The following is a 24,682-nucleotide window of genomic DNA, read 5'->3' as shown; positions in this document are numbered from 1 at the left end:
GATAATAAATTGTCATGTAATTGTATTTTTAATGCTATGAAATCCAAGTTGTGATGCCATGTGGTAATGAGGGAAAGACATCAAACTTGAAAGAAAAAATTCTATTGCATGTTTGGTATATCTCTCATGCACTTTATTTATACCCTTTATTTAAAGATGTGTTTCTCTTTCACCAGCTTTCTCGTTTCATTCTCACTCCTGTCTGCCTGAGTGCATTTTTCCCTGTGTCAGTTTGAGACATTTAAATTGTATTTTTGATGGTTCCTAGACATGCATTTTTAAGCATAAGCATTAGAAGAAGCCAGGCTATGTTGTAATCTTGGAGGTGAAGTAAACCTCTGTTTTTCTGGGTTGTGGTTGTTTTTTTATGATTTTTTCCAAATTAATTAGTAAGTTGCAGAATAATCATAGGAGAAAAACATGTTTATAGAGATGATCTTTGCTTTGAATATAGCATATAATCTCTTTATATCAAGGGTCAAAATCATGAACCTGATAAAGTTGCTTTCTTTATTCTTCACCCCTATTTGCTCTCTTTCATTGATGCAAAGAGTTCCAAATTACAAATTTCCTATCATAATGGTAAATACAATCATCTCTATTAAAAAGCAGAAGATTTTGGTTTTTTCCTCCTTTTAAAATACAAAAATATTGAAGCTTAAAATAAATATGCAAAAGCTTATTATTGTCATGTTCAAGGACAAAATCAGGTTGTTGAAAATTTAATAATCTATTAGACTTTTGTTTTGGTAAGGTACAAATATGTTTACCTTACTTTAGCTTCTAAGGGTGTATGACCTCACTGGAATAATGCAGTTGAGTGAAGACTACTAATTTTTAAGAGAGTCTGCCCTTGGGTCTTGAGCATGCAATTTGCTTTGTGTTAATAGATTCCATCATCCATGTAGAACATCTTACTTTGCTTTCCCCAACTTCTTTCAATTCAAAGGAATTCTTTCTACAGAGGGTATTTTCCACTGTGAAAGCACTTTGAAGCTACAACATTTTTCAGAGCAACAGCTGGGACACTGTTTTGATGATCTAAAGTATACCTCATTTACCATAGGAAGTTATCAGATTTTTCTCACTGATCAAAGAGTGATTTAGTGATATTTATAAATGTGGGATCTTGTGCTGATCTTGTTCGGCTGCTGGTGTTTTGGTTGATAAGCTGATGTTCTGAACTGCTGTTTTGTTTGGACATTAGCTGTTGACAGACTTCCTCTGGACTGATTGCTAAGGTCCTGGGTATACTTTTTTAACTTGATTATTGCCTGTATCTCTCAGGCCACTTTGTTGTTAATATCCTGCTTTACTTAAAAGTCTTGCACAAATTCAGTTTTCTAAGAGTCTATGACTGGTATTGACTTTACTGCACTTTCCTAGACTTGTGGTACTTTAAGGATTAGGTAGATAACTAATAATGTTTGTTTACCCATGGAAGTCCCTACAAGTGTCTGACAAAGATCTAAGTTATTTTTGGAACTGCAGTTGTAAATGGTCACAGTACTTTTGCTGACACTCATACTGCTCCTGAGATTCAAGTACACAGTGAAACACAAATGTCAAGCTCTTCTTACTCTACTTAAGCCACTGAAAATTTAGGTATCTTGTCATCTAGGTACTCTTTGTAGTTAATGGATACATCTAAACACTTCTGGAGGGCAATTCGTTTAGTCTTAGACAGGCTGTCAGTATGGGATTAGTCACCCTTTTGGAGGTGCCTATTTTATGCCACTGATTACAGAGGAAGGTCAGAAAATTATCTTTGCACATCTATATTTTTAAATAGCTTAAGGTAGATGATAGGAGCACCACCCAATCACTTTTCATGGAGCATGCTCAGATTTGTAGAGCAGGTTATTAACCATCTTTTGCACCACTTATTTTAGAAATTAAAAAGGGAAACATGAACGGAGAGGTGAATTACAGGTAGATTATGTATGATTAAGGGAGAACCATCCTAATAGCATGGATGTCTTCCCTGACCCTGCCACAAAATTCCTACCTAGTTTTGGGCAAGATGCATAAACCACAGTTTACAGAACTGTTTATTCACTGTGTGTTCCTCATTTGCTAATTCAGTGTTCTGTAAACTCTTTTAAATAATGGCTGAGCAAAGGAAGCTTATGGATATCTTACTTTGCACATGTCTGTAGATATCAATTCGGTTAGAGTGGGAATTTAAATGAGTAGATAGATTTGGTTTGTAAAAGGGAGTTCTTTCCCTATGAGAGTTATGTGGAGATAAATTCCTTAATGTCAGCCTGAAAAGCAATTAAATATCTGATAGTAATGGACATATATCAAAAGTTTAAATTTTGAAAAGTGTCCTCTAAAAGGGTTGTACCATACCTAGGAGAAAAGATACAAATAAAATTGCACACATATTGAAGAAATGTAAGTAATAAGGGCTAATTTTATGAAGGTGCCTAAATGTAATTCATGACACCTAAGACAATTTTTAAGCACTTTGAATGTTTAAATTCTGACTGGTCGCACTCCCCATCTACCTGTGCTTCTATCATGTCTTACACTGGTCCTGAACACTGTGGAGTTTGTGCTTCCCTCATTATGCATTTTTCAGGAAAGTCTTGTGAAGTTACTCTAAACTGAAATTCTCTCAGTATTTCATGTTGAAGCTGCTTCATTTTCTGCTGGCTTAAATTACAGTAAGGCAGACAAGGACAAGGATTAGTGTTGAAAGCTTCAGGGAGAGAAGGGAATCAGGTTTTGGGTTGTTTTACTAATTAATATTTCTTTTTTTTTTTAATACAATGAACATTTGAACATGATCTAACAGCATCCAAGTCTTGTCCTTTTGTTCATGTTTCTGATTGCTTTAGGTCAGTTCCTGCTGAACTTGCTAGTGTCAGCAAGCCCCATTGTTAGAAGTTCACCTCTTTTGTAGTACTTTCTGTGGAAGTTGAGATGTCCAAGTGAGCATTATGAACTTCAGCAGTGAGGAAGATACTTGAAAGTTATAATATTTGGTGTCTGCAATGCCTCAGGACCTTCTGTGTCTTGACAAAACTAAGTACTGTCTCTTATACTCATTTAAGTGAGGCAAGTGACCAGTGTAGCAGAGAATGAATCTTTCTATGGATACAAATCAAACTACTAAGTAACAAAAAGAAAGTAGCATGGAAATCTTTAACAACATATGAAAATTTTCAGTATTTGGCTGTGTGCTAAACATATTTCTTTGTGCTAAAGCATTTGTGCCTGGTAGGCATATATTCAGTATAAAAATGCATTTATGACAGCTTGTGTGGGATATGATCACAGAATGCATATGTATAGCTCATGTACTGTCACATATGTACAATAAAATATAACCCCCAAATCATTGTATATATAAATAATACATGCAAAAATAGCCACTTCTGTAGATTGCACATTTATGCATCTACATATTACAAACCTGAGTACACAAAAGCCTGTCAGAAGTGACAAACAGAATGTGCATATGTCACAGAAGGAAGCTAAATGTGTATTTCTTCCAATATGACAGAGCTGTTCACGTGGCAGAGGGAAGCATGCCTTCATCCACCTGTCACTGTGGTAACCACTCAGCTTATGAAGTACCTTGTTAAAAGGCCTTTTTATCCTCCCTGAGCTATGAAGCCATCTGAGTTGCTCATATGTTGAAAGAATCCCCACCTGCAAAGACATTTGGATATGTGAAGTAAAGAAACATAGGATTAATTTGAATGTTGACTCAGTCTGACTTTCTGTGAACTAATGACAAGTCGTTTGCAGTGTCTTTCTGGTGTCACAGCCTGCTTTGGATAATCACTATCCTGCCATAGATGCATCTCACAAAATCAGCACCATTATTTCTTGGGTCTGCCTTGGTCTTTGGTCCAGTCACGTAGCCGTGCTTGGCTTCAGCTGTGCCCACTGTAGATTTTTGGTCTGTATCAACTCGCCCTGTTCATCACAGTTCTCTTGCCAGGAGTTACCACTTTTTCAGCTGCATAAAATTTTTGAAGTTTCTTCCTAAACTGTTCAGTCACATTTGGATGGCTATCCTAGATGGTTTAACAAGGCTTTTATCTTTATGGCTTAATTCATCATGACTCGCTGGAGATCAGACAAGAAGCTCAGCTCCAGTGGGAGGGTTGTGATGGACAGCTGACATGGTTATGAGCGTCTTCATATAGACTCAGATGGAAACACATTATCTGAACCCATTATGTCTGTCATAGAACAGGTTTTGGGCTTAAGTCACAATTGTTCAAATATTTTAGGATTCACATGGCTTTTTATCTGAATCACATGGAATGTCGCTCCTCTGCAGACATCTTCCTTCATCTTTTTACAGCTAAAATTGTGGGGAGGGGTTATTAGACACCATTCTCTGTATCTCTCTCTTGTCTATACCTTTCTTTTTGCATTAATTTCATAAATTTCCCATTACTCTTGGTAATCATTATGATCCAGCTTTAAACTTGCTTCCAGACAGCAATTCATCCATTTTTGCCTTTCCTCTCTGTATTACTCAGATGGCTAGAGCTAGTTTTGCAATCTCCTGTGCCCTCTTAATGCATATCCATTGCTTGGGAAGAGCACAGTTGGTGAGGTTAATAATTTATTTCATTTGTTCAGTAGCTTCTTTAGAGAAGATGTGGTTATATTTCAGAGAGCCTATCAGCTTGTGGCTGACTAACTGCATATTGAAGCATTCATTGATAGGCAATTTTAGAAAATTACTTGAAAGCATAAACTGCACAAATCTCTCAGTCTGACAATGGACAGTAAAAATGCTTCAGGCTTCTTTTTAAAAAATTATGTCCACTCTTCTTGTTAGCATAATTATTTATCTAGTACTCAATTTATCTCTTTATAATGAACATTTATATAAGAGTCCACTTCATTATCTCATCATTTTTTTCCCTTTAGCTCTTCAAATACCTTAAGTAATGGAACACATTTGCCACTGAATTGTCTTTCAGAAAGTTTGATGCAGAAATTTAAAAGAAAAAAAGAAGAGAAAGATTTGATTGTAAATTAAGTGTTGACAGAACATCCTTTGAGGTGATTTTCAAAATTATTTAATGAAAGCAAATAAAATGGGAAAGATCATACAATGTTTCAGAATGGGGTGGTTCACTCTGTAAAATTGATTGCAATATATACAGGAGAATATTAAAGCCCATCCTGTCTTTCTCACTCCTAGAAAGCTGTAGAGAGATACTCAGACTGGGTTTTATGATATACAAAAAAATATGTGTTGACAAATCGTTAGATTTTAAGAAGTTAGGAAAGAGTAATGATAGTTGAAGTTGTTGAACAGCCCTACAGGCTTGCTGTAGCACAAAGAGCAGCCCTAAGCCCCCTTTCCAGGCTCCTGGCCATTCTCTACCATTCCCTTTGCGTTGCTGCTATTCTCACTTGATACCATAGAACCCAAATGAGTATTTTTCTTATTTTGTTTCCTAAGCCTTAGTTTAACCTTAGGATTGGGAAAAAAAAGCCACGTCCATCTGGACATTGCATTATGAATGAGAAGAGCATTTGTCTCACATGGTGCCACTAGGAGCAGAGAAGAGGTGCAAAACAGGCACAGCTTATAAGGATTCATAAGAAGGTAACCATCTCAGGCTCCTTCAGATCAGAGTTGGAAATCAGTATTGGAAAAGTAGCTTTAAGTCTTATTATTTCCTTGTCTGTACCTCATTCCATTATTTAACTTGCCTTATTATCATCTGTCTACATATATTGCAATTTGTTCATGTTTTGGCAGCTCAGACCCAACCTCAGAATACTTTGTGTTTGTTTCTTCACTGGGCAAAATGTCAACAAAGGCAGGGGAGGGAAACAGTACACTTTTGCCTTTCAACAAAAGCTGAACTGAATTTCATGGAACCACAAAAAAAGGAAAAAGACAAAACAACCAAAAAACAAACAAAAAAACCAAGCCAAACAAAAACCCTTCATACTCTCAATGCTTGGAATTCCCCTCACTTCTTTGATCTCAAGAGCTCATAAACAACCAGGGTGCTTCTAAAAGGCTGTTATAAAAATTATAATGGGAGAAGTTAGATAACAAAATTTCTATTAACTATAACAGCAACTCTATCATTTAGAAGTCTGTGTTCCAAATGAGCTGTAAATTATTCTGCTAGTTCTATGCTACTGAAAGTGACAGAGTTTTAAACACATTCTGTACATTACTAATAGGAGCTCCATAAAGTTTGTAGAATGTAACCAGTGCTTAAATATGCATAGGCACTTAAATTAAACACAGGAACAATTTAAAGAATTGTATTTTTGCAAGGTAGCAAAGTTCTTGTGGTAGATGAAAAGTACCATGGGCATTTTCATGTGTTCACTAGTGAGAACTACTCACTGTTCAAAATTAAGATGTAGCATTTACTGTATTGATATTTCTAAACTTCTCATGTTGCTCATTAACATTGAGGAATTTGAAAATGCCCATCTTCACATCCCTCCCATCATGATCTAAAGAATTAATATCACTGAATATGTCAGTGTTTGTTTTGGCTCTGGAATTTTTCCTGGATCTTCCATTCCTGTATAACAGCTGCTTCCTCAGTAGCAGTTGCGATATACACATCAAAGCATGTTTTCCCAGTAAAGTAAATTGTTGATATTACTGTTACTCATCTTGGAAAATATTTTGGTGGACATCTAGTTCTCCTCTTCTTTTCTCAAACCTCCCCCTCCACTGTGTTATGCTACTCCAAACACAGGCATGGTATGATAAATGTGTTACCTGTCATGACATTTTGTGCACACACCACACTTGCTGAAATTCCAAACATTTTTTTGACTAATATCTACTTACCAACCTTATGACTTTGACTATACAATGGAGAAATGATGATTAGTCTGACAGGAAGGCAGATTTAAAGCAGATGTAATTTATAGAGAATGTGTACCCTTAGGGGCAGAGGAAAATTTCAGAGGGAAGACAGGAGGAAAGGGCAGGGGCAAATGTAGCTTCCACTGTAGCCTTTGCACTTGCCTGTAGGTTAAGTGATTGGAAGTGTAAACATGTAATAAGTGAAGGGGAGAACCTAGTAAAGTTTTGGTCAGCTTTGCTGAACATATGCACTTGGCCCTTGCAAATGAGGTTTTGCAAAATGATATTGACCACTGTAGCAAAGACAGAGAGTCCTGTCATTATTAAAAAGAGCAGACGGGAGCCTTCAGGTTAATCCATCATAACTATCACTCTAGTGAACAAGGTGTATAATTCCTCTTACACTATCTCTTACTTCTGTCTTTCTGTTAGTGCAATATCCTGATTTAGTGCAATTGCTTGGCTTATTTTCTATGTAGTACAAACTCTGCTATCCATCCACTTAATGGATGATAGAATTGTTACCGTCAGCCCTTGTTGGCCTTTCTTGTTGGCTGCTTTAGTTTCTTATTTATCTCTTTTAAGCACTGTCAGGGCTTTTTTCCTTTTTTGATTTTTCTTAACAGTTTGTTCCTTTTCAGACACCTGTTTTGAAGCAGTACAGTTATTAAAATGAAGCACATGATTTCCCATGGGATTTTTACCAAAGTCTGAAGTTTCAAGTCAGCAGCAGTCTGGTGTGAATGAGTTTTTTGTAGTAAAATAATTATCAGAATTATTTTATTTAAACTGTCATACCTTTCATGTTTTTATTCCACAAAAATAATGTTATCCCATTGCAATTCAAAGTTATTCAACTGAAATTCATCCTAGAGCACCAACAGAGTATAAAGTGTTAGGTGAACAGAAATTTCAACCATAGATCATTGCTGAATTATAATGTATGCAATTTTGTACAGTAGCTAAGGTGATGACATTTGTCTGCAGAAGAGATGAAGGATCTACTTATAGTTTTAAGTATATAAATTTTAATTCATACAGGACATAATTTTCAACAGCTGTTGCTGATTAAAATGCTTCATAGAGCCTTCCTGACAGTATGTGTATCTTGTTGAATTAAAAATTTATGCCATTAAAAAAGGAACAGAAAAATTAACATTAAATTTATACCAGGACAAAAAGTGTTGTAACTAGCTGGTTAAAAAATAGACTTATTTTAATTTTTTTTCAAATATCTGGAATATTTCAATTTGAGCATCCAAACTACTGTATATATGTGTATGTTTGAAAAATATCACATGGCTCACAAGATGCCTAATTTTCTTTTATTTTTAATAAATGCCTATGTACATTTCTGTATAGGAGGGAGTTTTAGCATAGAGCAAGATTAAATGGATACAGAAGCAGATGGTAGGGAGAAATTTATTTCTCTCTATAAATAATAATTATCTTGTTTTCAGAAATTCTGTGGTGTTCTTTCCAAGTCCTCCTGTAGCATTGGGACTACACTGATTATCTGTATTGAGAGCTTTATTCTCACAGTTAAAGTACCAGTTCTGTCTTGCCATGATACCTTTCAGGTGACCTTTTCCCTGACTTTCATATGATGCAAAAGGAAGGAAGAATTAAGTTTCTGACATGTCATGTATGGAATTTCTGTGTCCTACATGACATGGATATTAACTGTGCCTCCATTAGTATTGTTTTTAGGGACTTGTGAAGGGGAATGGTTCTGTGGTTAGTTTATAGGCTCATTTGAATCCCTAAGGCTTTGGAGTAATTCCAGTTTCTTTGGGTAGTGAGAGAGTAGCTACTTCCTCATTGCTGCCCTTAGGAAACTCAGAAGCGTGTAATGTACTTAGGTGGGAGGCATACCAAGTATAAGACTTGGCCTTTATTGCTTTTTGAATATCTTCACAGAAAGGGACAGAAAGTTAAGAGAAAAGGTGGTTCAAATGTGGATAGTCTGAATAAACATAATAAGGACTTTCAACATGAGCCATTTATTCCTGGAAGATTAACATACTTCTGACCCTAGCTTTCATATGGACTGTGTATTCTCTATACCTTTAATGTTTAAACTCACTTTCAAAAATCTCTTTGGATCAAATTTAGTTTCTTCTGCACAAGAGCTGCAACACATGGGCCAAACTGGTTTACCTTTTTGCAAATTGCACAGATAAAAATCACAAATTTCACAGATAAAGAGCCAAAATATATTTTGATCTTTGTTTTCATAATGCTCATATATGCATATATATATACATACACATATATACATAGTAACATGCTGGGATTTTGAAAAAGAAACAACAAAAGCAATGCAATAAAAGCAATAAATACAATAAAAGCAATAATACAATAAAAACAATAAAAGCAGTGTTATCTAAATGGTATGTGATGATGTATGTGTTTTCCATGCTTTGACTTCATATTTGGTTATTGACTTCATATTAGGTCAGAGGTCTGGTAGAAACAGCATTCTCACACCATTTGCACAAAATCATTGGACATTAGGAAAAGGGTTCTTCACTGAGGGTGGGGCTGGATATGTGAACAGTCTCTCCAAGGACTTGGTCATGGAACCAAACCTGTCAGAGCACAAGGGGCTTCTGGATGATGTTCTTAGTTATATGGTTTAATCTTATGTAGTTCTGTGAGGAGCAGGGTGTTGGAGTCGATGATCCCTTTGAGTCTCTTTCAATTTGAGATATTCTGTTGTTGATATTAGCCCTTATATATCCTGGCATGTAAGAGTCACTGGTATCAGAAGCTCTCAAATTACAGGTAGCATATGCCCTATGCTACAAATATAGGTCGTTTGTGTCAACTAGGTAATATTGTAATATTGGCTGCTTATTTCCAGCAAGTAGATATATAATTAAGAATCATCACGTTTTTGATCAATATCTTATCTTTGATGATAGTTATAGCTCAGATCTAAGAGATAATAGAGATTAATAATCTTGGCACTGAGATAACAATGTTTCTAGAAATGGCAGGAAAACAAGGCAAGTTTTCTCTAGGCCGTTGCACATGGAAGAAACATCTGTGGGTGTTGAACAAAGATCATAGCACAAATACATACTTCCCAACAGGCATATTTATGTGCCCCAGCAGCATGCTCAAAGACCAGCCCCTTGAAAACACTAGATTATTAAATGCTTAGTTTGTCTTGTTTTCCCAGGATGATATGTGCCACTATGTCACAACATTTTCAAAGGAGAGCAAGTGGCTCAGCCACTGAGCAGGCGCGGCTGGGAGGTTGTTCCCCCCTGTGTGGCACGGCAGGTGGGAGATGCAGCACAGAACCGCTTGTTGAGGATCTGGGAGCGTACGGCTTAAGCAAGAACGGAGGGACTGCTGAGCAGCATGGGGAACACAGCCCTGCCTGGGTCTCCCTGAAAGTGTTATGTTTCTAGGTGGATTCTAGGAAAGCACCTAGATGGCAGACCCTAAATCTCTTGGCAAGGACTGCACTGCAAGGATGCAGTAGGCAACAGCAAGATTGTCTCTTAGAGCCTTTTTGTCTTCTCCATTGAAGAAAGTGAATTGTTCTGGGTGGTATCTTGGCATAATGTAGGGGTTTGCTTAAAGTTCAGAAGCATTTTGATCTTACTTTGGGAAGGTCAGCGCAGCAGTATACCTACATACTCTGGTCAGCTGAGGACTCCACCACAGCAGTCTGTCAATTATAAAACATTATTATAATCTGATTTGTTGTAGATTAGACTGCATGTGCTATTTTAGAAGTCTTAGGCTGTCATAGAATAAAACATGATTTTCCCCAAACCTTGGTGAAAAAATGACGAAGATATTATACACAAACAACTTTCTAGCATGAGCTCTTTGATGTAAAAATCTATAAATGATTAGGAGTTCTATGCATTTGCAAGGAAAAGGTTAATGTATTGTTTGGTCTGTGATCTATTTTCATCAACTGACATGTATTCCATATCAATTATTTCAATGACTGGGAGGAGGCAACTAGTAAAATTTTTGGTCATAAACATAATCTCAGGTTTGAATTCCTTTCCTAAGTATTTAAAAATCAGTTAATCAGTTTGATTTATCTTTACAGAGGGCATGTCAAGAAATATGGTAATACTGAAAAAGGAGTTGATTTTTTTGGGAGGGGGGAAGTCAATAAATAATTTATTTCAGTGAAGGGAGAGAAGCTTTTTATCTGTGCTTTTTTTCAACAAAGGCAAGGTATTCTTTTAGTGTCCATTATATTTCAGAAACACTGCATTAAGTAGCTAACAATATGATATGGAAGTGATCTAGTTCCAATAGAATGTTTGCAGAAATTAGTCTAGAAAAAGAAGCATCTTGTACACGTGAAGGTGAAATTCTAAAAAGTAGTGGGATGCCTTTATTTGATTGCCATGATTGATTGCAAAACTGATACATTGTATTTTTAGGGAGACTGTTTCAGGAAGGCAAACAATTATGTTTGATATGTATATATTATAAATTTATACCTTAAAGTTAGTGAATATCAAAAGTGCACCTTCCAGCACTTGAGCTATCTCATATTTTTACTTTGTGTGACATAAGTAAATGGTTTTGTTTTGTCTGTATGTTGCTGGAATGTATTACCTTCCCCTAGGCCTGAAGAATAAATTAACAAATTGTATATCTGACACACAACACTTAGTTTGTGCTGGTGTAATCAAGACTGTGTGAGGTCTAGAGTATGAATTGGGATGGAGTTTTGGGTCATCTTGAAGAGAAACAAGGACCAGAAGACATTAAAAAAGCAATCAAACCAAGCAAACAAAAAGATGAGAAATATACTTTTGACCATTATTAAGTTTAAATTCCCATCTGGTCTAAGTAATTAGTGGCTTTGTAAAAAAAATATAGATTTGCATGTCGTTAGCATCAAGACTTTATAATCTTAGATGTATAAGTAGAACACTTCAGTGTTCAATTCAAAGACACAGACTTCAAAACAGAACTGAAAGCTTCAAAACCTGCAGCATTATATTAAAAAAATATATAAGTTGCCTAGCTAGTTTTGATGAAATTGTTATTGTGGTCATCAGGAAACTCAGACATTTAAACTGGAAAAACACTTTCGCTATTACACTCCTATTAACGGCTATTTTATTAAAAATGCTAGTTCTTTTGCGTCCTTTACAAAACTGCAAGACAGGAACCTGTAAATATGAGAAGGTTGCCTCTGTGTTAAAGTGACTGTTTTAAAGCAGATCTTGTTCCTGAAGATTTTAACTTTTAGTGTTGCAGCTAAGGAAAAAAAATAAAAGAATTCCTGTCAATTACCAAAAATTATTCAAGACCTCTTTCTTAGTATTGAAATGAATTAATGCATTTCCTTATAATTTACTGGCTAAATTGAACAGTCAAGGTCTAAACTAAGTTGTAAAGTTATGATGTGTAGGTCCCACATTTAGTTGTCTGTACTAAATCAACTGCTGCTGCAACCATTCTTGCTACATTTATCTTAGATATACCAGAATCTGGATTAATCTCACCTAAATGAATCTGATTGGATTAATCTCACCTGATTTCAGCTACCTGAAAGTGAGCTATTTGGTTGAAGGTGGCCACATAGGTCTCTTGTAGTTAATGAAAGAGAGAAATAGCTTCCTCTGAAAATTATTCTCAATGATCAAAGATGGACTAGGCAGTAGGGATTCTTGTAAGTTTTCTCTCTTCTCCTGATGAGGAGGAACTTTTAAGATACTGAAATCTTAACTTTCAGATTAATTCCACTTCATAAATGCAGAATTTGCTCTTCACTTTCTATGAGGAATGCAGTTTAACAAAAGGTATTTCCTAGTACTGGCATCTTCTTGCGTCCTGAAAGCAAATTTTTTAGTGATTGTTATTCTGTGACTGACACAACAATGCTTCATTTTTGTTTGTAACTACCTGAATTGACTATGAAGAAAAAATTATACAATACATTTAACTTAAAAGGTCCATGGTAAGGTTCCAATTTACCATTTTGAGCGGAAGATAATAAAAAACCACTTTTGCTATTTTAGAATATATTACAATTCCATGACAATGTAAGATTATAAATGTCTGTCTAATTCTTTTTGCTTAGAAGTAAAGATCCAAAATTGAGTGGAGTGACTGAATAAAAATTAAGATAATATATGCTGGGACAAACACATAGAAAAATTAAGGAAAGAATTTGTACTTTACCATGTAGCTTTGATACAAGAATTACAGAGATGTTCAGAAATTCTTTTAATTTCTTCTCTCATTTTCTGTAAAATATGACAATATAATTAAAAGATGTTGGTATCTACATTATATACATATATATTTAAAAGTTCTTTTTTTCATGTATAAGCTACTTGATTTCTTTGTGTACCTGCATGTGCATATATTATCCAATTGTGTTACTAAGTTATATTTTATAGGCAAAATAAAGAACAATCTTTCCTCAAGAAAGCTGAATGTAAAGTCTGGGCAGACAGGTGAATAATAACTGAAAAAGTTACAGGGGGTGATAAACAGCTAGAAAAGTTGAAAACAGTAATTTTAAGATGTTATTTTTACATCCTTATTGTTTTCAGGGGTCCTGTAGAGATTGCTTTACAATATATATATATATGTTTTACAATATATATATATATATATATTGCTTTACTATATATATATATGCTTTACATATATATATATATATGTTTCCATCAGAAGTTTGTTTAACTCCTGCTGAACTCTGTGGGAATTCTGTATAAGAAAGTATAGTGAAAGTATTTTGCAGTACAATAATGATGGGATGTCTAGATGTTCTAGATCTGAAGATTTGCTAATAGCCCAGAGAGAAACTAGCTTCATGAGAAAACTTTAAAGTTAGGCTTTACAGTAGGCTTCTGCTTAATCCACATAATCAATTACGTACTGGAAATATTAACTAGGAGAAAATACGCCTATCAAACAAAAACAAGAAAAAAAATAGGAAGACTTTTGCTTTGAAAACAAATTGCATAAGACACTCAGAAGAATGCTAGAAGAGACTACACTCATTTCCTGGAATATATTTCCTAACTGCAAAAGAAATCAGGAAAGATACAGCCTGAATTTACTGCCTCAGAGTCTCCAGTATGGTATTTTTTATATTTTTATGCATTTTTTTTTTATTTTCAGTATTTCTATAAATTTAAATTCAATAACTGCTAATACACCTATATTTGTAAATCAATTATTTAGGTATCAGTAGTGAACATGGTTTGACGCACTGTATTTTTCATGATTCATTTTGTGTAATTTTATGCATAATAAATTATTTGTTGCCTTTTTTTCTTTTCATATCTGTAGTGTAAAGCAAATACTGAGTTATTTTTAGTCACAGCTGACTTATGTTGCAACTGGCTATTTACCTGAATTTCACTAACTGCCAATCTATTAACAGCAAAAAATATAGCATCCGGCATACTGTAAATCTCAGAGAACTTACAGATTCTGATTTTTCAGTGTGTGATATACTTCACCATAATGCCATTTAATCTAATATCATCCTCCATTCCTTCCCTACCACTTAAGCTTGAATATAACTCTTTCTTTGTGCCACTTAGCCATTTTCTCTGTTTGTGATATGTGCTTTCTTCTCTTGAGAAATAGTCTATGAAAACATTATTAACTTTTTGAGCACCAGTTTCAAAAAATAATTACCGTAAAATGCTGGTCTGTGAGGGGGAGCTATTGGAGAGGGAAAATGATGCTATTACTCAGAGTCATCTACCAAAACACACATTTTACAGAGAATGTTCCAAGATCTGAAGCAATGTAGTTGGACAGAGCTCTCCTTTGCAATAATACTAATAAACTCAGACTTGTCAGTTTTATTAGTATTCATTTGCAGTTTCCTTTTGTTTCAGGATTTTTGCCTCCTGGTCAGAGTGGCTCCTAGAGATGAGTCAATCACAGTTCAATTTATTGGATTGCAGTGTGCCTGTCATGTTGTGTAATAATTAAGAAAAAAGGACAAACTGGATTGCTTTACTAATCATAGGGTGTAACTGTAATTAATCCAAATAAAATTCCATGCTTACTACAACTCAGAAGACTAAAAAAGTTCTGTGATAAGTAATCCTAGATGAAAACAAATGCTCTATTTCACTCTTTGAATATGGTCTGAATAGTTATTTTCCTTTTCAAGCTTTCTCTCTCAGACTAGGTTAAACTCCTTAATTCAAATTAACTGCAAGAGATACTTGAAAATCCAAAGACATTTTTTCCTCAGGGAATTTACTGTTTTATCATTTTATGCAAGAGGTCAAATCATCAGGTCTGGGCAAGAATAAAACTATACATTAAATAATATTCAAGTGGACTCTTGAAGACAGGAATATCCAGGCAACTCTGCCAACACAGGCCTACAACAGTCCAGAACCAGATGGGGGCAAACTGAAAAATTAGCTGTAAAGTCAACTTCAACCTTTGGTCTACTGAATTGCTGTCTAGGCACTAGTGATTGTACTGGAGCTACAGGAAGCATAATGGGATCTCAGACATCTGGAGTTAGGTATCTCAGTGTATAACGAGCTACCAGGTTAATAGCAAATTCATTGTAATTCATAAAAAAACAAGTAAATAAATGACTGACTAAAATATTTTTTCCTTTTCTTGCATTTCTGTATCAGTTTAAATAACAAAAAAAAAAATCAGACTCATGTATGTATTCTCTTGTAGCTGGTATTCTCTCACAACTCACTGGACTTCAGGCTATTCGGTACTTCAGGAAGAGCAACAAATTTCTTGACACTTATTAGTGAAAAAGAAAGGAAAATAATTGGTTTTATGCTTGTGTGGGTGCAGTTGTGGCAGAAGAGCTATAGATTTATCCTGTTGTCAGATTCATTGGTGCTGTTCGGTCATCTTTCCTCAGTCCATCTATGTTCAGTGTATTCTCCCCTTCAGAAGCCATTTCTAATAGCTTAGAAATGTCTGTGCAGTCTTTGTAATGAGAACAAACATGAAGATCCAAAAGCTATGCTGTCCTAGGTCAGTCTGAAAGTGTAATGCAGATTGCCAAACTTTAATAACTCTTATTATGTATAGAAAACCAAGATTTGATAAAGGACATTTTGTGAGATTCTCATTCAGCTGGACTAGTAATAATATCAAAGCAGTAGTAAATTAAAGCTGTTACTTAATCCAAAGATATTTCTTCATGCAATTTAAGCAAGTATATTGTCTTGTACAACAATACAGGAGTTTTTAAATGTGTTATTCATATCAGAATTACAGCAATTATTCATACTGTCTCTGCCATTGATATGTAATTTATACTTGGTCTCTTCTTGTTTTCCAGATCTCCCAGCAAGGACATGGCTTCAAATGAAAGAGAGATTGTGGTTTGGGTTTGCCAAGAGGAGAAGATTGTATGTGGCCTGACAAAGCGCACAACTTGCTCAGAAGTGATTCAAGCACTGCTTGAGGAACATCAGACAACATTTGGAGAGAAAAAGGTCCTTTTTGGAAAACCTAGTGATTACTGCATTGTAGAAAAATGGAGAGGCTCAGAGAGAGTACTGCCCCCCTTGACAAAGATTCTGAGACTTTGGAAGGCCTGGGGGGAAGAGCAGGCTAATTTGCATTTTGTATTGGTAAAGTCAGATGCTTTCCTCTCATTTCCATTGTGGAAGACAGCTGAAGCCAAGGTAGTACAAAATGTAGAAAAGCAGTGGGACCTCAGTCCAGCAAACTACATGAAGATGTTGCCAATAGACAAGCAAAAGAAAATTGTGAGGAAGACTTTCCGGAAACTGGCCAAGCTTAAGCAGGACAGTGTTCAGCAAGAGAGAGATAATATGGAGACACTGATTCATCTGATCATTTCTCAGGATCATACCATTCATCAACAAGTCCTTAGAATGAAGGAACTAGATATGGAAATTGAAAAATGTGAAGCAAAATTCCATCTAGATCGTGTGGCAAATGATGGAGAAAATTATGTGCAGGACTCCTATTTAATGATCGGTACAAGTGAGGCTGAGCATCAAGGGAGTAGGCCAGATGATCAAAAAGAGATGCATGACTATTTGAGCAAAAGTGAGGGAATTTTACAGGTTGAAGAGAGACTGAAACATCACAAACAATTAATAGAGAATTTGTGTGCTGAAATTGAAAGAGAAGTACACGGTATTTGCATGGGAAAAAAGGGAGAGTCTGTTCACACAGAAGGAGCTGCTAATGCTGAACTGGAAACCTCAGATTTGGAAAGTGTAAAATATGAGCTGGAAAAAAGCATGAAAGATGGTCTGAGAATCAACTCATACCTGAGCTGCATCCAGAAAGAACTTACATACAGGGACTCACTGCTTCAAAAGAAGGAAAAAGAATATGAACTTCTTACAGAAGAATTTAATTTACTGCATGTTAAGGACAACATTGAAACTGGGCTTCAATCAAATGAAGAGCCATCTAAGGGCAGTGGCATCTCCAGTACCAGCATTGCTGTTCCAGACTTTGTTCATAGAGTGACTAATCTGGACATAAACGATACAGACTCTGACACTGGAATCAGCTCTACACACAGTCAGGACTCTGAAATAACTGCAGGGGACATGGTACTGCTGTCAACATAGTTGAAAACGGTTGTGCATTTTTTAAAATTTTATTTTAGAGGATATTTATAAGAATTAGTAAACCTGTTGTCTTGAAAGTTTAGCTCTTCAAGGTATTAAAGCTGTGGCACTGCTTTAGCAAAGTAAAGCGTGTCTATTTATATCCTTAATAGTGTGCTTGTGCTAGAATGCTATGTGCTAGAATGGGTTAACTGGTAATAGGTGAAAAGTTGTTGATTTTGCTACATCAAGACAGACTATTTAGACTTTGTAATGTTGCTACACAGTGAAATGGGAGCATTCTGACTGGCTTGGACCAAAAGTTTGGAGATTTCATATCCTTTGGTCTTTGTGTCTGCTCCTGCATCTCCCTAATTTTTTAGGAATGTGAAGTAGAGACCAGAGAAAACTAGACCAAGAGCTTGATTTTCTGTTCTATTACATTAGCTTTATGCAGATGGAGTTTCCTTGCTGTAAAAGATGAAGCTGCTGTAAAAGATTATATAATTAAGCATTTAATCTGTTAAAAAATAGTTTTTATGATAATGTAGAACAGAAGAAATATAATTGCATTTATGCTGTATTTTTTAATTTAGTTTATATGTAATATCAGGATGATAGTTTTAAAAACTCCTAAGTCCCATTGTAAAAATTACCTTCCACATATGGGTTTTTAATTTTGATTCTCTTTCAGCAGTTTTTATCTGCTTTTAAGATCCTTAAACCCCCTACTTATCTGCTGTTACCCTGTAGTTGCCCTAGTGATGTTTTAAATCCACAGAGTTTCTGCCAGCAGGCATGTCAGGACTGCTTAGGTCCTCCTTGTGCGAGACGCTCAAATCCCAGGTTCACACCTAACCCTAGGGGCATTTTCAGCAAGACTTTCTCCTGCCTATCTCACCGGTTGGATCCAGTGTCTTAAGCCTCCTGAAATCATGACTATCAAAAAAAAGCATAGCAGAAGCAACAGGTAGGAACCAGTCATTTTAGTCTCTGGCTAGACACTGTTTCCCAATAGCCAGCTAGCAACTATTTTCATATAGCAAGTAGGTTTTCAAATCCCATCTTGTACTGTTTTGAAGCAGGAACCTATAAATCCTTCTTCCTCAGTGAGGACTTTGGGATATAGCTAAAACTGATCCACTTTATATAGTTAATAAAATATTGGGCTCCAGGTAAAATAAAAAAAAAAAAAAGAAAAAGAAGGAATGCAAAACATGAGAATTTTGCAACTGTGGTTAAGTCCATGTTTTTTTTTCATTTAGGATTTGTAGTTTATCGCAAACCCTTCTCCAGCATATTGCTGTAGGTCCAAAACAAAGCCATAGAATTGAATTGCCTCAGTCACCAAATAAGATTTATAACTGTGCTAGAGGCTCTGTTAACGAAGAGCACGTGCATAATTTCTAGATTGCCATGTTCATTTTACAAATCAATCTGTTTAATACTTCTGATTAAAATAACTAACTGGGGAAATAATTACAATATATCTGAATAAAGTTCAGTTCTGCAAAATTCAAAAGAATCATGGAATTAACAGCCTACAAAGTGAACAAATGGACAGTACCTAGAAGGTATAAATGTAAAATTCTTTCAGATACACTGCTTTCTTTAATTTTCTTAAGTGTCTGTCAACCATGTGTTTTCTAAAATGGCCAAAGTGCTAGGATTGCTGATTAGCCCATATTTAATGCAGGAAAACAAAAAACAAAACAAAACAAAACAACCCCAAACCAAAACAAAAAAAAAACCAAAGAACCCCAAAAATCAAAAAAAGAAAAAGAGACTTTTCTAAAAAGAAAATTGAAAATTGTTGTGGTTTATTTGTTATGGGTTTTTTCCTAATCCTGGCTATTATAAATAGTTTCTGTTTCACCAAAGTGTGCTAGTTGCCTTAATATATTTTGTTGTATTTTTTTCATACTATGTTATTTGAATGCTTCAGTGATACTGTGTAATATTTAGACTCATCAGCTCCTGATGGAAACACTTGTATGAAATATATTATCTTTGTAATAATTTATTAACGCAACTCTGCATCTTTTGACCTCTGTGGTATCACTCATAAAAGTAGTTAAGCCCAGAGCTCTGAATGCTGAGAATAGATTAATGTATTCTATGAATTCTTATGAGTTTAGTTACCAATAGCTACAATTTCTATTGTCATTTTTTATATATAACTACTTAGAGGATAGAGAATTGAAACAGTAATATACACAGCTGTGCAGGCTAGTAAAAGACCCATGGGGGAAAAATTAATTTCCACTCATACTCTACCAGATTTATTTTGCTCATAGAACTTGTGTGGGTTCTCTCAACTGATCTTTATCCACACTTGGTGGTTGATTGTACCTCCCCTGCAACTTCTAGGTCTTAAGACTATCCCTGTGTTTTAAGAAGAAAATAGGTAAAATAGGCTGAGAGAGAGCATTTCTAAAAAATAAAATAATATCAAAAATCCAGTGTTTTGAAGCATTTATTTGAAGTTTGTACTTTGATATCTCAAATAAACACTTTCTTTCAGAATTTAGAATGTTCAAGATGATTAAGGACTTTGTGCACTCTTTGCTGCTTATCTGCTTCTATACTTTCCATATATTTGTTTGATCTGATTTTAGGATGCTAAAAGTATTCTTTATTGTCATGGTTTGACACTGACACAATGCCAGTGCCCCCATGAAAATGCAATCTTCCAACCGAATGCTGTGAAATGTGATTGAGAACAGAGCAAAGCAGGCCCAAGCTTAATAACAAGGAAAAAAAAAAAACTTTATTAAGCTACTACTATTATACTACTATAAAAGGAAAAAGAAAGAAAAAAAACACACACAAAATTCAAAATTAAAACCTTCCAAAGCATTCCTCCTCCCACCACCCAACTCCAACAAACCACAGTGAGACACAACCCAGACCCCCATCAGGTTTCCACCCATCAGACAATTGATACTCAGTCCATCGAGGGAGAGAGGAGCCCCTCCTGTGCCACAGACCCCCCAAGAAACACAGCTGCCACATCCTGTGCTTCCATGTCACACATGGCACCGCCCGGAGAAAAAAGTTGGCCAATGGTGACCCTCTCCTTTCCATGCACAGTGCTCTCACCAGCAATGCACAGATGGACAGACTGCTTTTAGGATTTTTCCTTTCAAGGATGCCCTGCCAAAAGGGGAAAAATACAACAGTTCAGTTTTTCATTTTTGGGACCACAGACCCCCCCTGGGGGGCCGAGGATCCAAGAACAGAGATCTTCTTCTCTTCTTTTTCTCTGAAGACAGGGGGCACCACCACAAACCTCCCTAACTTTTCTCTGTTCGCTCCACTTCTGTCTTTTTCCCAGCCGAAGCAGGTCTCTTTGGCTCACCGGCATCCTCCTAAAATACAGTCTCTCTTGGAGGAGAAGATTGGTTCAGTCTGTGGCTACCAAGAAAAGAGTCCAGCCAAAAGCCACTCCATCATCTCCTCCCACCTAGAATTTCTCCTTCTAACATCCCAGGGTCCAAGCTGTCTCTCTTCCTCTCATTCAAACCGAGGAGGAGAAAAATTTCACAAAGCTTTCATTTCTCAAGGAAGGGTTAAAAGTCCCGACTCCCAGGGATGGCTCCCTGCCCAGGCTCCAGCTCCCAGAGGCGGCTGGGCACCTTGCGGCCCTCCCGCTCTTCTCCTTCCCCGCGGTATATTGCTAACAAAACTGCCACTGTCTCTTTCTCGAGAGAGAGACTCTGTGGGGGGGGGAACGGAGACATCCCAGATTTCTCCACCCTTCCATCTGCAGGGGGCCAGGCCCAGTTCCAGCCCCTCCACCCTTGGGCCTACCTCCAAAGGCCACATGGCTCTCCCCTCCCCCACCCAGCTTATCACCGGGCAGGGGAGAGTCTGCATTGCACGCTGACCAGAACCAAAAAGAGAGCGAGTTCTCCTGGGAATTCTGTTTTTAACCCCTCTGTGTTCTCAGAGGCGTGTCCACCTTCAGTTGGTCAATATCCAAATTGGCCTCTTCCTTCCGAGAAAATTCTTTTTCCATGTCAAACCACAACATTTATGAACCTTTATGCTCCTTACTTCCTCCTTTTCACACCTATCTGCATTTTATTTTAGTTGAAAATTTGCATAATTTAAAATACACAATAAAAGTCTTTGTATCATTGCCTGTCATTCCATTAAGCCAGTTGGCATATCCATCTTCAAATTTGGTTTTATTTTATAAAGTTTTACATGGACTATGTAACACTTACTGACAAAAGGCAGATCGAGTAAATCGAGTAAATAAGAGGAGAGATAAATTTTACCCAGGGAGTGGAAATGTGAAATTTCAAAGTAAAATGAAGCAAAAATCAGAAGGGCAGTTATTTCATAGAAGCATAACATTATTTGGCTTGGAAGGGACATTAAAGATCATCTTATTCAACCCTCTACCATGAAAAAGGATGCCTTTCAGTATACCAGGTAGCACAAAGGTTGCATCCAGCTTGGTCTTGAATATTTCCAGGGATGGGGTATCCACAGATTCTCTGGACAACCTATTCCAGTGTCTCACCACTATCACAGTAAAGAATTTCTTTGTAATCTCTAATGGAAACCTACCTTCTTACAGTTTGAATCCATACCTCCTTATGCTGTCACTACATGCCCTTGTAAAAAGTGTCTCTGCAGTCCTCTAGCCATTAGGTTCTGGAAGGTGTTATAGGGTCTCCCCAGAGCCTTCTCTTCCCCAGGATGAACATTCCCAACTCTTAGCCTGCCTTCAGCCCAGAGCTGGATGCAGCACACTAAGTGGGATGTCACAAGAGCAAATGAGAAAAATCCCCTCCCTTTACCTGCTGGTCACCGCTTTTTTGATGCAGCCCAGGATGTGGTTGGCTTTCTGGGCTATGATCGCACATTGCCAGGTGAAGTTGAGCATCTCATCTGCCATCCCCAAGAAATCCTTCTTTCCAGCTAGTCTTGATCCATTCTTTGCCAAGCCTCTATTTGTGCTTGGGATTGACCCAGCTTGGATGTAGGACCTTGCGCACTTGTCCTTGTTCATCTTGATGAGAGTCACATGAGCCCAGCTCTCCAGTCTGTCAAGGCCCCTCTAGATGTCGTTCCTTCCCTCCAGCATGTGCACTGCACCGCAGAATTTGGTGTCTCTTGGTCAGCTTCTCATCTGTCCAAGGGCAGTCAGAGCTCCATGAACTGCAGCTGGTCACTGACATAGAGCACGGCATCCCCTCCTTGTTTCCCTTGACAGTCCTTCCTAAAGAGCCTGTATCATTCCATCCCAATGGACCAGTCATTAAAGCCAGCCATCATGTCTTATTGATGCCAATAAGGTCATAGCACACATCTCTAGCTCTTCATATTTCCCACTCTACATGCACTTGCATACAGGCATTTAAGCTGAGCTCTAAATGAAGCCTATTTTCTCACTGAAGAGGCAAGAATTCCTTTGTGCTGTTCACGTGCCCAACCTGTGATTCCTTTCCAGGCTCTGAGCATCTCTTTCTGGCACTGGCATGCAAACTGGTGAGGGTGGAGTGGGTTGAGGTTCCTCTCCCTCCAGAACTTTAGTTTAAAGCCCAGCTTCACCAGTTTGGCAAGCTTACAACCAAAGGTGATCTTTCACGTCTCTGACAAATGTTCCCCATCAGCCCTCAGTAGCTCAGTTTTCTCAAAGTTGGTGCCATGGTATAAGTGGCTGAGCCCTGGTTATGGTGCCAGTCCTCTAGCATTGCTGGTTCACCACATTTGACCATCCCTTTAACACCCTTGCCCTCTGACTGGGAGGACAGAGGACAAAAGTGCCTGTACTCCAGATTCCCTTACCACCACTCCCAGAGCTCTCTAATCCCTCTTGATTGATACTTAGAGCACTCCAGGTTGTACCACTGGTGAAGCAACAGTCCCCCACCTGGGCACAGTTTTTGCAAGCAGGTCTGCTGCCAGTCCCCAGTCCAGCAGAAGGGTTGAGACACTTCATAAAATCTGAGATCTCCAATGCAGCCTCTCCTTTCAGCAGCTCCGTCTGAGGGCAGGCATCGGCCACCACCAGGGGGACAGTGCAGCCCTTCCAGCCAGAGCACAGCCTAAAGGGTTAGGTAGTGCCCTTGGCCTGTGCAGATGGTTACAGAAGGGTGCCCATTTGCTGGGTTATGTGGACTTCAAGTCTGTCCACAGAGCTAGTGAAATGCTTCTTCTTCAAAGAAATGTCCTTCCACACGCACCACTGTGCTACACTACACCTCTTTTGTTTGCCCTGGTCACAGTGTTCCTGCCTTTCTTCAGCATTAGAGGAATATTGTGGTGAAAGGTGCCAGACTCAGCCTGTGTTATGACTGGTTTGGGGTGGGATAGGCTAGTCCGTCATATAAACCTAGGCAGAGACTTTAAATGACTGTCATCTGGGCTAACATTACTGAAATGAATGGACTTGCCTAATACAAAGTTCTCTGGATTCTGCAAACCTGAATAGTCCCACATATGTATTTATAAAAAATGTAATTTCAGCAATTTCCAGGGAACAATGTATACCCCAAATTAATGTTTCTGACTGACTTTATTATGTAGTTTTACAAATTTGATGAAAGCAGATGAGTCAATTTAATTACCTGCTTTAGCTGATGACTATTTCAAATATAAAACATAATTGTCATTTGGTCATAGAGAAATTTGCAGTATTTACTATCCATTTATGTTCATAAAAATTACTGTATAATTAGAAAATTATTGTCTTTCTTTTCCTGCAAAAGTGAGCACTCCCTAAGAGCTTTTATCACTTCAGACTCTTGACTATATATTTATCTTCAGATTGTGCATTCAGCAGTTGTTCTTCTGGCTGACTTGTGTTCTATACATACGTACATACATACATACATACCTATTACTAACACAGATTCAATTGTATGATACTGACAGATTGAAATTCGCAGGTTTGAGCTTCAACTTGCAACTTTAGATTACTAAGATAGGTTAGAATGCTCAGAATCATTATTTTCTGCATATTTCCAACTGTGTAAGCATATAAATAAATGTAATTTTACAAATCAGTATTTCAAAATAATTTAATTTCTATTTCTGATTGCCTAATCTTTACTTTGGAGAAAGACTCAGATCCATGCACCTAATGTGCAAAGTACTGCTATATCTAGTGTTAAGCAAAGAGTAGTTTGAATAATTTTTGTGTGATTGCATTAAGTTTACTTTGGAAAACTTTGGCAATGGTGGGACTACAAGGGTGGCTTCCGTGAAAAACTGCAAGAAGCTTCCCCTTGGTTCAACAAGGCCTATTCCAGCTGTAACCAAGATTGCTACAAGGTCA

The 24,682-nt window shown here is 37.0% G+C and overlaps 1 protein-coding gene across 4 annotated transcripts in view; it reads left to right on the top strand.

Annotated features, from left to right (window-relative positions):
* RASSF9 (Ras association domain family member 9) overlaps positions 1 to 19,918 on the top strand; it is a 43,676-nt gene extending 23,758 nt beyond the window's left edge. For all 4 annotated transcript variants that reach the window (XM_072923181.1, XM_002192536.7, XM_030260760.4 and 1 more), the window contains exon 2: positions 16,131 to 19,918. In XM_072923181.1, the coding sequence (XP_072779282.1) occupies positions 16,131 to 17,406 (1,276 nt within the window). In that variant the 3' untranslated portion in view covers positions 17,407 to 19,918. The remainder of the gene's footprint in view (positions 1 to 16,130) is intronic.
* Positions 19,919 to 24,682: the final 4,764 nt, after the last annotated feature.

This window comes from Taeniopygia guttata, chromosome 1A (genome assembly GCF_048771995.1).
Source record: "Taeniopygia guttata chromosome 1A, bTaeGut7.mat, whole genome shotgun sequence".
NCBI lineage: Eukaryota > Metazoa > Chordata > Aves > Passeriformes > Estrildidae > Taeniopygia > Taeniopygia guttata.
This window is presented reverse-complemented; position numbering and strand designations above follow the sequence as displayed.